Source organism: Onychomys torridus, chromosome 9, assembly GCF_903995425.1.
Source record: "Onychomys torridus chromosome 9, mOncTor1.1, whole genome shotgun sequence".
NCBI lineage: Eukaryota > Metazoa > Chordata > Mammalia > Rodentia > Cricetidae > Onychomys > Onychomys torridus.
Window position 1 is genome coordinate 58,690,820 of NC_050451.1, and position 15,449 is coordinate 58,706,268.

The window sequence follows — 15,449 nt, forward strand, 5'->3', positions numbered from 1 at the left end:
CTGGTGCAGTGTCTGTCTACAGCCGCCCCATTCTGGTGCAGTGTCTGTGTGTAACTGCCCCATAACCTCCTCTACACCCAGATCACCATTATTTTTAGGACTGAATGTAATCACTATGTAAATAGCTGTTATCCTGTATTGTTTAGGGAATAAGCATAAGGGTTTCCCTTCTGAATCTGATGAGCTCAGTAGAGGTCTAATTTTCTTTTAGGATGTTTTAAACTGTGTGTGATGAATCAGCTGATGCAAATCCACAGACAGGCCAGACATGGTGGCATGCTTGTAATTCCAGCACTTTATGTGTGTGTTGGGGTCGGAGGAGGTAGAGGCAGGAGGGATAGGAATTCAAAGTCATCTCTGTGTACAAAGGAATATGAGGCTAGTCTGGGTTACATGAGGCTGTCTCAAAAGACCATGAATACTGAGGGCTGAGTATACCATATTTAGGAAACTTGAATTATCATATGTCTGTCAATAATTCCATTTCTAGGGTCACTAGGCATATATGTGCATAACACACACATGAACATTCAAAAACTTTCCTCTTATTCAGAGTGTTATTTTTATAGCTCCCTAGGGAAAAATATCTTCCCTTCTCAGAGTGAAGCCCACACACCCAGGCGTGGTCATGGGGAAGCACCCAGGGATTAAGGGGCAGAAAGAGCTCTCACAAGAGCCACCTGTTGCTGCTGGCTCCTTCTGATCAGAACCTCACAGCATAAGACTCTCCCCATACTGGTCTCTAATGCTCTTTCAGCTTCCAAGCTTTAGAGGTCCTGAGCTGGGACCCCACCGCCACCTCCTCCACCTCCACTCACCTGGGAGGGCACTGGGGACTGAACACAGCACAGCTTCTTGATGGCCCCATAGAGATCATCACGTGTGCCCATGATGATGCAAACGACCATTTGTATCTTCCCCTAGAAGGGAGAAACATACACTGTCAGGCTCTGTTCACTCTGGGGACTTTCATGGGACTCAGATATATGGTAGACATAGAACTGAAAAACAGATGGTGGGCATTCCAACCAGAAACGTCCTTTGAATCTGAACTAACATTTGGCTCAGAGCTGCTGTTCATGGACAGGTAATACACTCCTAACATCTAGAGCTGGCAATGACTACTAATGTTTATTTACTAGGAGGCTTCAGATTCTAGATAAGGACCAGGCTTGGAAGTATACTAGAGTTCTATGACTACTATTCTAACTTCTCTCAATGACTTTCCTGTGCTCTTCAGCCAACAGAGCAACGTGTCAGACCACAGACTTCAGCTGAGGAAGCACGGCAGTCAAGTGCAGAAGGGACGAAGCCAAGGCCACGGTAGCTTATCCTCACTTTCCGTCTAGGGAGAAGAGACACTGCTAGCACCAGACCTGGCAGGAGCCTCTATCTCCCAGGACTCTTAGCCAGTGTCAAAACAGAGGACCTTCCAAGACTGGGGTGTCAAGCAGAATGCTAAGAGACTCCAACTCGAGGACTGATCTTCCCAGAACAATCAACTCACCAGACTCTTGGGCTCATGGGATAATTATTGCCACCAACTTTTCTTCTCCCTCCATCCTCTCTCCTTTGTCTTCCTCCTCTGCTTACAAAGGGCTGGAGAGATGGCTCAGTGGTTAAGAGCACTTGCTGCTCTTGCAGAGGACCTGGGTTCAATTCCCAGGACCCATGTGACAGCTCCTAACAGTCTGTTCCAGGGGACCTGGTACCCCTTTTTTAGCACCTCAAGTGCCAGGCACACACATTGTGAATAGATATACATGCATGCAAGACACTCGTACACATAAAATTAAAAAAATATTTTTATTTACAGAGAGGTAAGAAGGCAAAGCCTGGAAACTGGGACGGGGGTGCTCAGACCCAGTGTTCTGATCAGTTGTCACGGTCAGTTAATGTGTCTACGGTCAGTTAATGTGTCTACGGTCAAGTGCACCACTAGGGCAATCTGCATCCTGGCCCAGAGCATTCTGTTACAACTCAGAACTTAATCCAGAAGACAATACTTGGCCTAAGCAGTTGGTTCCTGAGCACAGCATGATCTACAGATAATGAACTAAGCCAGCTGTTCTTTCAGCCAATTTCATAAGGAAGTGGCTGGAGAGAGAGAGCACACAGGAGGAGCACATGAAAGCCGACACAGAATGAGAAGTGAGAATAACCAAAAGACATGAAGAATAGAATTTCATGTGAAAATGAGGAGGACAGGAGCTCCTGGGCACCACTAACAAACTGACAATCCAGGTAATTTAAGAGTAAGCATCCAAGTACATTCAGAGATCTTGTAAGTTCACTCCAATGAAGTTACTTTATTACCTCAACTCCCAGGAGGGACTGAATGGTCCTGATGTAGGTCTCTATTCGGTCATCCTTCAGCTCAACCCAGGCTGGGGGGCTTATGCGGATGCCAATGGGGCCAGCTATCTTCTCCAACATGTTAACCAGTTCTCTGGCCTGGTCCATTGCTCTCTTTGGGTAAAAAAGTGCCCAGAAATGTATGGGAATCTAGGAACAAGCACATGGTGTAGTTAGACTGTGGAGATTTTACTATAGAGAATAAATGACTTTGTACCCCCTCTGCTTGAGTTCCTCTGCCTTATATAGCCCCTATCATTCTCACAGACTTAGACACTTGGACAGTCCTATAATGGAATACTACACAACAATGAAGACCTACTAACACACCCAACAATATGAATGAGACTCATAAACACAAGGTTAAAGAGAGCAGCCAGGCATAGAAGACTGTTCACTCTCTGAGAATATATATATATAACTACAGACAAAAGAATGTACTCCTTGTCAGTTCAGGGCAGTTGTTATTCCCAGGGAACGGGGGTGGGGAATAGCCAGGAAATACAGTGAGGGGGTTGAGTGTACCTATCAATTTCTGTTTCTTAGCCTTTGGTTTGGTTATATAAAGTCTATTTCACTTGTAAAAATCAAGTTATATACTTCTAAGTGTGCTTTTTCTTTAACTATGCAGTATTTCTCTCTTCTTTTTCTTTCCTTTTTTTGTTTTTATTTGTTTTTTGAGACAGGGTTTTTCTATGGAGCCCTAGCTGTCCTGGAACTCACTCTGTGGACCAGGCTGGCCTCAAACTCAAGAGATCCTCCTGCCTCTGCCTACAAGTGCTAGGACCTTATAAGGGTGTGAACCACCACCACCCAACAACTATGCTGTATTTCACTAAAAGCTTTAAAAGTTGATATTTTCCATATATGACACAAAGACCAAGTTGGTCGAAAACATCCAGAAATAACTGTCTACTATTTTATACTTTGAGGCAAATAACTAACGTTTAGTTTGTCTCTTAGGGGAGCCCTGTTTTAATTTGACTTCTTTCATGGATAAAAATAAGACAGGGAATTCCCAGGGTCAAAGAAGAAGGGAGGAAAAAAAGCAGAAGAGCAGTTGAAGGGCTGACACCAGACAAATCACCACAGTAACGTTTCCTTCTCTTCAGCCTGTGGTCAGACAGGGCTTCCCTCCAGTACTGTGCAGCTAGAAGGCCTTGCTCAGAAGTCACTCAGTGGAATTCAGAAGGTACATCCTCTCAAAGAAGATACCGAATCACCCATTTCCACACTCTGGGGAATACTGATTCTCCAGCACCTCAGGAATCACTCACAGTCAGGATGGAGGCATCTCTGGTCACTTCCTTAACCCAGTTCAGGTCCTCAGACGTGACAAATGAAGTATTCCTTAAGTTAATCCTCTCCATTGGTAGAAGACGACCTTCAATCTACACAGAAAACAGAGTGCCTCTGACATGGAGCCAGCTAAGGTCTCTTCAAGGAAACACTGGCACTGCCGCCTCTGAAGCCTCTCAGCTCCACATGTGACCTACTAGAGCCCACCCTCCCTCTCTCTTGTATAGGTAGTCTTGCTGGCCTCCAACTTGCAACTTGGTAGAGCAGAGAGTCAATGCCAGAATGGCTGTCACCAGAGCCCGAGGCTTCTACCACATGGCCTGTGCCTCAAGACTGCCCAAAACTAGGTCAGCAGGTTTGGTAGGAAGTGTCTCTACCTGCTGACATCACTGCCTTCATTTCCTAATAAAAAGTTTCTGTATGTATATTGTAATATGTATGCAACTGTGTGTGTGTGTGTGTGTGTGTGTGTGTGTGTGTGTGTGTGTGTGTATTGTGTGTAGGCCAGGGGTTCACAGCAGGTGTTTTTCTCTATTGCTCTCTGCCTTATTTTGATGCAGCTTGTCTCCCAGAGCCCAGACTGTCTAGACTGGCTGGTCAGTGAGCACTGGGAACTGGCCTTTCTGTACACAGTCTCCACCTGGTGTGAAGTGGTACAGATACACAGCACCAGGCACATCTCTTTAGGTGGTGCTAGGGATTGAGGAACTGAACTCAGGTCCTCATGCTTAATGGTATGGCAACCTAAGTTTGATCCCCAGGACCCATGTGGTGGAAGGAAAGAACCCACTCCTGTAAGCTGTCCTCTGACCTCCATATGCATGCCGTGGCACACTCCTGTGTACATACATACACAATAAATAAAATGTAACAAAAAAATCTTTTTTTGCTTTTTGTTTTTTCAAGACAGGGTTTCTCTCTGTGTAGCCTGGCTGTCCTGGAACTTGCTTTGTAGACTAGGCTGGCCTTGAACTCACAGAGATCCACCTGCCTCTCCCTCCCAAGTGCTAGGATTAAAGTTGTGCATCACTACCACCTAGCCAAAATTTTTTAAAAAACAGAGAAAAAGAAAAGCACAAAACTCTAAGAATCATTTAGTTTAGAGTTCAATATCTAGCACCACAGAAAAATTGCCTAAAACATTAAAATAGGGCTGGCGAAGGCTCAGCAGGAAAAGGTACTAGTCTGACTGAGTTTGATCCCCAAACCACACAAGGTACAAAAAACTGACCCTGCATGATGTCCTCTGACCTCCACACATGCACTGTGGCGCGCTCTCTCTCTCTCTCTCTCTCTCTCTCTCTCTCTCTCTCTCTCTCTCTCTCTCTCACACACACACACACACACACACACACACACACACACACACACACACATGATAAACGGACAGATGTGAAACAAAAATGTTAATTAAAATAACGTAAGCCGGGTAGTGGCGGTTCAAGGCCTTTAATCCCAGCACTTTCGAGGCAGAGGGAGGCAGATCTCTGTGAGTTCAAGGCCAGCCTGGTCTACAGAGTGAGTTCCAGAACAACCAGGACTACACAGAGAAATACTGTGTGGGAAAAGAATAAATAAATAATGTAGAAATGATGTTAACAATAGTCTGGCAGCTGGAGCTTGGTGGTGCACGCCTTTAGTCCCAGAACTCCAGAGACAGAGGCAGGTGGATCTCAGTGAGTTAGGGGCCAGCCTGGTCTATACAGCAAGTTCCAGGACTACACAATGAGATCCTGTCCCAAAATAAACAAACAAATCTGTGTTGGAAAATGAAAATAAGGACAGTTGTAAATTAATGCTTTGCTTGCTTGCTTCCTATTTGATTAGAAATTAGTAGCTCTGATCTTTGGGAAATACAGAAGAAAAGTCTGCAAATGAAACTAGCAGGTTAGGTCAAGGGAAATTCGGATACGATGACTGACATGGGAAAGAAAGTGTAAGAATAAAACCAAGGGGTGGAGAGATGGCTCAGTGGCTGCTCTTCCAGAGGATCTGGGTTCAGTTCCCAGCACTCACATGGTAAGAACTTACAACCATCTGTAATTCCAGCCATCTTCTGGCCTCTGCAAGCACCAGGCAGGAATGTAATGCACATTGATAAATGCAGACAAAACATACACATAAAATAATCAAAATACAAATAAACAAAAAACAAAACAAAATGAAATCCAGAGCAATGCAAAAACCCCACAGCTGGAGACAAGGGAGGATACCCTCTTGCCTCACAGCTCCAGGCCCCTGATTCGGGGGGGGGGGGGGGGGGGAGATGCCACTCATGCACCTCTGGCTTACCTTGTGGACATCTTTTTGCAGACTGAGCCCCCAGCGGGTCAGCTCATTGTTGGCCGTATCATTTTGTGAAATTCTCTGCAGCAGGCATTCCAAAGCAGTGTGGTGCTGTTTAGGGCTCAGGTTAATCTGCTGAGTCAAGTCCTAGACAGAATTAAAAAGTAAGATAGCAAGTTCTGAGCATTACTCCCTCCAGCAGGCAGCTAATGAAGCCCAGTGGTATGAAATCTCATCAGTGGTGAGCAATCTTATGAAATCAGTAGAAAACGTCAAATATAGCCAAGGACTTTTGTACATACTTCTGAGGAATGTGAACAAGGTACATGGAGAAAATTTAATAACAAAATTAACAACCTTCAGAAGCCCCTGACTGTCGTCTCTCTTGCTGTGCACACACCTTTAATCCCAGCACCTGAAAGCAGAGGCAGGCAGATCTCGGGGAGTCCAAGGCTAGCCAGGGGTGCATAGTGTGACCTTGTCTCAAAATAATTTTTTTAAAAGTTACTGACTCTGCTCCATGACATCTGATCTCTTTTGCAAGGCATCTTATGAATTTAAAACTCCTAAGAGAGTCAGTCTATGAACAGGAATGAAGGAGGCTTAATTACACCTATTTAAAATCTGGGGAAGAAGTCAAGGGAGGGCTGGGGTGGAGAGCCATACGTTTATGCTAGGGCCAAACACAACAGGACAGTAAACCACACCCTATAATAGAAAGTCAGCACCACCTTAAGGCCCCCACCTCACCCCCAAAAAAACTTGCCCCAGTATTGCCACATTATAGGTGCTTTGAGAGGTAGTTAACGGGTGTGCATGAGGAACAGGGGTAGTTAGCAGCTGTGTAGGAGGAACAGGGGTAGTTAGCAGCTGTGTAGGAGGAACAGGGGTAGTTAGCAGCTGTGTAGGAGGAACAGGGGTAGTTAGCAGCTGTGTAGGAGGAACAGGGGTAGTTAGCAGCTGTGTAGGAGGAACAGGGGTAGTTAGCAGCTGTGTAGGAGGAACAGGGGTAGTTAGCAGCTGTGCATGAGGAACAGGGGTAGTTAGCAGCTGTGCATGAGGAACAGGGGTAGTTAGCAGCTATGTAGGAGGAACAGGGGTAGTTAGCAGCTGTGTAGGAGGAACAGGGGTAGTTAGCAGCTGTGTAGGAGGAACAGGGGTAGTTAGCGGGCGTGTATGAGGAAACTGGTCAAATAAAGAGTTCTCTGTGCTTCTGAGACTCATGAACCACACAGCTGCTGTTCAGAGCCTCTAGGGTTGTATGGCTATCACAGATCATAAAGTCATTAGGATGTTGGGCGTTGCTGAGAGGGAGCTTTGCCCTGCACAGGAGGGGCTGCAGGTAAACATGAAAGAAATCTCACAGGGCCTTTCTGCTTCTTCAGGCTCTCTGTAATGCTACTCAAAATCTTACAAGTCTGTGGGTGTGGACAGACCAGAAAGCAGGGTGCTGAGGGCAGCGAAAGCACAGAGCACCCCGTGGAAGGCAGAAGTGAAGGTCTGGCTGCAGGCTGCCGGGAGTGGCTGTGGAGCTGAGCTGATGCTCCCAGGGCCTCAGCTTCACTTCGCATCTCCCTAGTCACTGGCTTTTGCTTCCTTCTCTTCACATAAACTGATGATTTCGAGAAACAATGCAGTCATTTGGTGTTCTCAAGGAGTCTCATTACAGTTACATAACCAGTTAACCATCATCAGCTGACTGGGGGGAGGGGTGTCGGGTCCAGGGCTGTTCCTTTTCACTTAGATCCAGTGTCGGCACTGTTCGAAAGACCTCCAAAGCTCGTTTTCAGTGGTAAAGTATGTGGTTGAGATTCTACAGAAAGGAAAGGGGAGCCCAGAAGAAGTGCTTGCCCAGGGAGTCATAGCTAGAACCTGACCTACTTCTAGCTCAGGCTACTATCCCAAAGGTGGCTACTCAAGGTAGGCATCTCCCCCAAAGAGCAGGCATCCCCAAACAGTGAAAGTCCAACCTTCATGGCCCTGAAGTCCTTCTTCATCTTCTCAGGGATGCCCGTCATGAAGGAGAGCTCAGGCAACAGCAGGATCTCACCCTTCAGCAGCTTAGACAAGAAAACAGGGAAGCGAGGGAGATGGCATCTGGGCCCACTCAGGTGGGTGCAGGTCTGCCCTAACAAACCTGCCACTGAGGAACTTCTCCAGAACCCCAGGGAGAGGAGAAGAGGACAAGGGACAGTGCACATGTTCTCCCCTTCACTGCCTGACACGACACAGCTGCTGCTGTGTTAGGTTAATGGGGGCAGGAGGGAACTGTCACAGAAGAGGGAGGAAATTGAAATTAAAACAACAAGTTTTGGCCCTATGGAGCCTCAACACAATGGCAAGATGACCTGTCAAGCTCAGTGTTGCTCTGGGGATTCTCAGCAGAAGAGGTGGAGCTAAAGAGAAGGCTCAGTAGTTAAAAACACTTGTTGCTTTTGCAGAGGATTGGAGTTTGGGTCCCAGCATCCATACACTATTTCACAACCATCTGAAACTCCAGTCACAGGAGCTCAGACACCTTCTCTAACCTTAGTGGGCATCAGGCATGCACATGGTGCACACATACAGGCAGGCAAAATACCCACCCACATAAAATAAACTGAAATGTTTTCTAATTTAAAAAAATAATTAAGAACCGTGTCAAGGCCATTCTCTGGGCCCTTCTGTTAAAGTAAATGTCACACCTTCCCTTTTGACTCTCCAGATTTGCATCTGTTTTTTAAAGATTCATTTTTATTATCTGAATTATGTGTACGTGTGTGATAGGGTATACACACACATAAACGCAAGTGCCTAGAGGTCAGAGGTGTCAGATCCCCTGGAGCTGGGGTTACAGGCAGTTGTGAGCTGCCTGATGTGGGTGTTGGGAATTGAACTCAGGTCCTCAGGAAGAGCACTTTGTGCTCTTAATCACCGAGTCATCTCCCCAACCCCCATAAACTCAACATTTTTTCTTTTCTTTTCTTTTCTTTTTTTTCTTTTTTTCTTTTTTTCTTTTTTTTTTTTTGAGGCAGGGTCTCACTACAGAGTTCTGGCTGTCCTGGAACTAAGACCAGGCTGGCCTTGAGTTCAAGAAATCTGCCTGCCTCTGACTGTCTCCAGAGTCTGAGATTGCAGGCATGTGCTACCATGCTCATATGTTTTTAATCTTTTTTTAGTGTAAGAGTGTTTTGCGTGCATGTGTATATATATATATGTATATATGTACCTGATGCCCACAGAGGCCAGAAGAAGGCTTCACATGCCCCTGGAACTGGATTCACAGACAACTGTGAGCTGCCGTGTGGGTGATGAGAATGGGACCCAGGTCCTTTCGAAGAGCAGCCGGTGCTCTCAACCATTCTACCATCTCCCAGCCCCCAGAGTTTTCACCTTTACATACAGGGCATTCTCCTTCTGCCTTTAAATTGTTCATTTGTGTATTTAGCTCCTCCTGGTGTGGCCTAGCAACTCTGGCTGGAGGAAAAATCCAACCATGCCCAGTGTGCTCCACCACACTGCACACATGCGCACATGCATGTGAGTGCACATAACAAGTGGCCAACAGGACAGAGGACTATTGCTGGGGGTGTGAAGCACTCACCGTGCCGTGGCTGTTCTGCCTCTCGCTGGGCCTGTGGATGAGCAGCGGCTGGTCATCTTCCTTAACTGTGATCCCGTAGTTCTTGCTGAAGTAGGGCAGAGTAAGGAACAGCACGGCCACTCCTCCAACCATCCCGCAGCTCTTACCAATGCTACTGCAGCTTACGATTTGCACAGTACCCTCACCGAGAAGCCGGCAGAAACTGACCATAGTATACGTAAGTGGAAAATGCAGGCTACAGTTTCCTTGCTAACAGACAAAGACCAACAGCTATAAGCCCAGAAGAGAAGTATGTGGAAGATGCATCGGGGTTCCAACAATACCAAGGTAAAATAAAAGTCTACTGATTAAAGAGTGGAATTTCACTTCTCTCACCAGACAAAATCAACAAGAAAAATACAATTCATAGCCCAAAGTTCATTTATGTGGTTACTGCCAAAAGAATCAACTGTAGGAGTAACATAATCAGGCTGGACCCCACAGACAAGCTCATCTGGTCTCGGGTGTTTAAGGATCTGTACAGTGTCAGGTACCATGCTATTAATAGCACTCAATATCCCAGAGGCTGGGAGAACATATCACAGCCCTTCCCTGAGCCCCAAGTGCGCCTCTCTCTTGTACCTGTAGTACTCTAGGAATGTGATCTCCTTCCCATCTGACATCACAAAGCTGTCTTTGGGGGTCTTGTTCCAGTCCACATCGTCAATGCGGTAGGTACGGTTGTTGTAGCGTGTGATGACGATGCTGCCGACCAGCAGCTTGCTACACTCGTCCTGGAAGTGCTCCTTGTTCTGCTGGTAGATAGCATGCCTTTGGGAAAGAGGCAAGAGGCTTTGGATGGCATCCGTACACTCAGGGTGGTAAGAAAGGGACAGGGGACTCCCATAAACGAGGTAAGGGCTGAAGGCTGTGATCACAGCTTTGACTCCTCATTAGTTGCAGTCATGATGTAAGCCAACTACCTTTAATTTTTTCTTAGGATTTATTTGTATTGTTTTAATTCTATGCACGTGGTGTGTGTATATCTACAGGTGGGTATGTACACATGAGTGCAAGTGCCCCAAAACACCAGAAGCATCAGAAGCCCTGGAACTGGAGCAACTGCTCTTAACCACTGAACCATCTCTCCAGTCAACCTCAACTCACTTCCTCTTTCGGTAACATGGTCTCACTCTCATGCAGCCTTGGCTGGCTTGGAACTTACTATGTAGACCAGGATGGACTTGAATTCACACAGATTTGCCTACCTCAAGAGTCCTGGGATTAAAAGTATATGCCACCACACCCAGCTAACTTTTTGTTTTTTGTTTTGTTTTTTAACTGAGGTACCCCAAAGAAAAGCCACTTGTGTTGTTTAAAAAAAAATGCTGGCCAATGGTGGCACACGCCTTTAATCCCAGCACTTGAGAGGCAGAGGCAGGTGAATCTCTGTGAGTCTGAGGCCAGCCTGGTCTACACAATGAGTTTCAAGATAGCCAGAGCTGTTTCACAGAGAAACCCTGTCTGAAAAAAACAAAAAACAAAATAAAAACTCCAGGCCAGAAAGACAGCCCAGTGGTTTAGAGCACATGTGATCTTACAGAGGACCAGGTTCAATTCCCAGCATGTAACATGGAGGCTCACAACCATCTGTAACTCTAATTCCAGGAGATCAGATTCCCTCTTCTGGCCTCTGTGGGCACTGAGCATGCACATGGGGCACAGATATACACAAAGCAAGACACCCATACACATAAAATAAAATTTAAAAAACATTTTTTTTTTTGGTTTTTCGAGACAGGGTTTCTCTGTGTAGCTTTGCGCCTTTCCTAGATCTCGCTCTGTAGACCAGGATGGCTTCAAACTCACAGAGATCTGCCTGGCTCTGCCTCCCGAGTGCTGGGATTAAAGGCATGCGCCACCACCACCCGGCAAAATTTTAATTAAATCTTCATGACCTCCAACTAAAACAGTAGAAAGTTCTGTAATTTGTCCATAACTTTTATTTTAAACCACAAACTAAACTGTATGTGTGGGGCCTAAAGAAACATTACTAAATGGTTTAGAGCACGGAACATCTAGGTCTCATGGTTCTGTACGGTTGCTCCAGCTCACAGAGAAGCCCTTCTTTGAGATGTGTTTATATGGCGAAAGGATTTGTGGGTTCCTCTAGTGAACTTTGAATTGTTTTAATCCCTTTTTACGCCAATCTACGGCAAAGTGGTGACTTGGTGGCGTCAGTCCTGCACAGTGCCTCCTGGGCTAAGGGGTGCTTGCATGTCAGCATTACCGGTGAGGCACTCTAGAGAGGGCTGAGAGTGTGGGGGACAGAGTTAAAAGGTGTCACCCTGACATTATCAGCTACAAAAAGTTTAAAATACTGGTCTTTTCATACCTAAATGATACACACAAAAATGTTTTATTAGAAAAACTTTTACACAAATAAAAAATATGGATAATTTAAAATCTAATAATAATAATAATAATAATAATAATGCCCTTTAATCCCAGCACTTGGGAGGCAGAGGTAGACAGATCTCTGTGAGTTCAAGGCCAGCCTGATCTACAGAGCGAGTTCCAAGACAGCCAGGGCTACACAGAAAAACACTGTCTTGAAAAATTAAAGAAAAAAAAGTGCCATTGAGATGTCTCAGTGAGTGAAGGCACTTGCTGCCAAGCCTGATGACCTGTGCTGGATCCCCAGGGTCCATATGGGTGGAAAGAACACTGACTGTTCTCTCTGACTTCTATATGCATGCTGAGAGCAGGCATGCGCACAAGTGCACACAAACATATACATAAATATATAAAATGTAATTAAAGGCAAATAAAATATAATAAAAGAATAAATGGATTTATTTTTATCAAACTGAAAATTTTTATGTGCCAAAGTGCTCTACAAAAAATAAGGAGCCAGGCGGTGGCCCTGCACACCTTTAATCCCAGCACTCAGAGGCAGGCAAATCTCTGTGAGTTCAAACCAAGTTTAGTCTACAAAGTGAGTTCCAGGGGAGCCAAGAAAGAAAGAAAGAAAGAAAGAAAGAGGGAGAAAAGAAGAGAAAAATAAGGCAACTAGTCCTATCAGGAAGGAGGCAGAGGCAGGCAGATCTCTGTGAGTTCGAGGCCAGCACTGTCTACATAGTAAGTTCCAGGCCAGTCAAGGCTACATAACCATTTCCTGTCGGGGGATGGAGGGAGGAAGGGAAGAGGTGTGCTGGCTGGTCTCATGTCAATTTGGCACAAGCTAGAGTCATCTGAAGGAGAGAACTTCAACTGAGGACATGCCTCCGTAAGATCCAGCTGTAAGGCATTTTCTTTCGCTTCATTTCTTTTTTTTCTTTTTTTCCGGCTTCTCAAGACAGGGTTTCTCTATGTAGCCCTGGCTGTCCTAGAACCCACTCTGTAGCCCAGGCTGGCCTCAAACTCAGAGATCCGTCTGCCTCTGCCTCCCAAGTGCTGGGATTAAAGGCGTGTGCCACCACCCCCAACTGTTAAGGCATTTTCTCAATCAGTATCAATTTGGGAGAACCCAGCCCATGGAGAGTGGTGCCACCCGTGGGCTGGTGGGCCTGGGTTCTATAAGGAAGCAGGCTGAACAGGCCATGAGGAGCAAGCCAGTAAGCAGCTCCCCTCCACGGCCTCTGCGTCAGCTCCTGCTCCAGGTTCCTGCCCTGTGTGAGCCCCTGCCCTGAGTTCCTTCAATGGTGGACGTGATGTGTAAGTGTGAGTGGAACAGCCCTTCCTCCCCACACTGCTGTGGTCACAGTGTTCCAGCACAGCAACAGAAACCCTAAGACAGGAAAGACAGCTCACGAGAGGAAATATCTCAAACTATGTACCTGACAAGACAGCTGCATCTAAAATACACAAATCTTACAATTAAAAATGCATTGTAGGCACCTGAGAGATGGCTCAGTGGTTAAGAACACTGGCTGTTCTTCCCGAGGACCCAGGTTAAACTCCCACCATTCATACGGCAGATCACAGCTGTCTGGAACTCCAGTTCCAGGGCTCTGACATCGTCACACAGACACACGTGAGCAAAACACCAGTGCATGTGAACCAAAATGAATACAATTTTTAAAGGTGCATTCTAAAAATGGGCCAAAAATCTAAAGATTTTGCCAAGATACACAAATGGCCAAAAGGTGCAGGAAAAACTGCTCAATGTCACTGATCATACGAGAAATGGGATCAAAGTCACAGCGGAACTCACTTCCCTACAAAGGTGGTTAGAATAAACCATGACAGCAGGGGAAGCTGCAGGGAAACCGGAGCCTTCCAACACCACTGGTAGGAATGCAAGTGTTGTGGAATATGAGATTAAGATGTGTACATTCGTTTATGCTGTGGAGTATTTGTTTAATGATGCAAAGATGTGCTGCATTCTTTTATGCTGTGTTTGTTTAACTCTGTGAAGCTGTGTTACTTTGCCTGCCTAAAATACCTGATTGGTCTAATAAAGAACTGAATAGCCAATAGCTAGGCAGAGAGAAATAGGTGGGGCTGCCAGGCAGAGAGAATAAATAGGGGGAGAAATCTGGGGAAAAGAGTAAGGAGTGAGAAAAGGAGGAGAGGAAGACACCAGGGGCCAGCCACACAGCCAGCCATGGAGTAAAAAGGAAAGAAAGATATATAGAATAAAGAAAGGTAAAAAGTCCAGATGCAAAAATGTAGTTAAAGAGAAACAGAATAATATAAGTTAGAAAAGCCAGCTAGAAACAAGCCAAGCTAAGGCCAGGCATTCATAAGTAAGAATAAGTCTCCATGAACTTATTTGGGAGCTAGGTGGCAGGCCCCCAAAGAGTCAAAAAACCAACACCACATAAGAAATGTCTGTCTGTTCTTGGGTTAAATAAAGGATTAAAACAGAGCACATGGAAATGACAACACACCAAGATCTGAACATGAAAGTTCACAGTCAAACAGTGAACACAACAAGTATACCTCAAATAGCTCAGTAATCACAGCAAGGCCGGCAAGGTGCCTTAGCCTGTCCACCTGAGCTTGAAAGAACCAACGCCACAAACTTGTCCTCTGACCTCCAAACCCAAGCAGCAGACACACCTACAAACATACTCATGTACACACACATTAGTAAATAAAACATTTTAAAGATCACTTTAAAAAAAAAAAAAAAAAAAAAAAAAAACAGGGGGAAAACAATTGGAGTTAGAGAGATATATAGTTCAGTGGTTTTCCGGAGGACCAGAGTTTAGCATCCATGCTGGATGGCTCATAATCTCCTAACTCCAGGTCCAGGGGACCTGACATCTTCTGGTCTCCATCAGTACACATACACAGCATATACTCATACACACATAATAAAATAAAAATAAATATTCTTAAAAGGGAAATATAGTATACCAATATGGTAGGATATTGTTCCATGCAAAAAGGAATGTTATATCATGTTTATTACATGAGTGGATCTTGAAAACATACCAAGACACAGAATATTATACATAAGACAGTTTTTCATATGAAATGTTTGTAATACATTGTAATAAGAAAACAAATTAGTGAGGTAGGAGGATTACAAATCCGAGGTCAACATGGGCAAGACCCTATCTCAATCAATGGGAAAAAAATGGAGAGGGGAAGGAAAGGGAGAAAAACACACACACACACACACACACACACACACACACACACACACACACACAGTGATGGTTTCTGTAGGCCTGAGGGGAAAAAAAGGAAACTAACAGCCAAAGGGTGTAGGACTTCTCTCTGCAGTGATGGAAATGTCCTAAAACTGTCTGCAGTGACAATGTACAGCAGCACTAACAGTCATGGAGCAGCACCCTCCAAATAGGTGTACTTCATAGTGTGTACCTCAATCAAGCTCTTTAATAAGATCACATGGGGGCCATCTAGATGCTCAGTGGGTAAAGACACTTGCTACCAAACCTGAAGATCTGAGTCCGATTCCTGGATCCTCAAG

The 15,449-nt window shown here is 45.3% G+C and overlaps 1 protein-coding gene across 2 annotated transcripts in view; it reads right to left on the reverse strand.

Moving 5' to 3' along the window:
- Window positions 1–15,449, reverse strand: part of Piwil2 (piwi like RNA-mediated gene silencing 2) — a 63,604-nt gene that overhangs the window by 20,351 nt on the left and 27,804 nt on the right. For both annotated transcript variants that reach the window (XM_036199875.1, XM_036199874.1), the window contains exons 10-16: window positions 10,145–10,333; window positions 9,524–9,608; window positions 7,911–8,000; window positions 5,947–6,087; window positions 3,633–3,746; window positions 2,317–2,505; window positions 819–920 (exon numbers count right to left, since the gene is read on the reverse strand). In XM_036199875.1, the coding sequence (XP_036055768.1) occupies window positions 819–920; window positions 2,317–2,505; window positions 3,633–3,746; window positions 5,947–6,087; window positions 7,911–8,000; window positions 9,524–9,608; window positions 10,145–10,333 (910 nt within the window). The remainder of the gene's footprint in view (window positions 1–818; window positions 921–2,316; window positions 2,506–3,632; window positions 3,747–5,946; window positions 6,088–7,910; window positions 8,001–9,523; window positions 9,609–10,144; window positions 10,334–15,449) is intronic.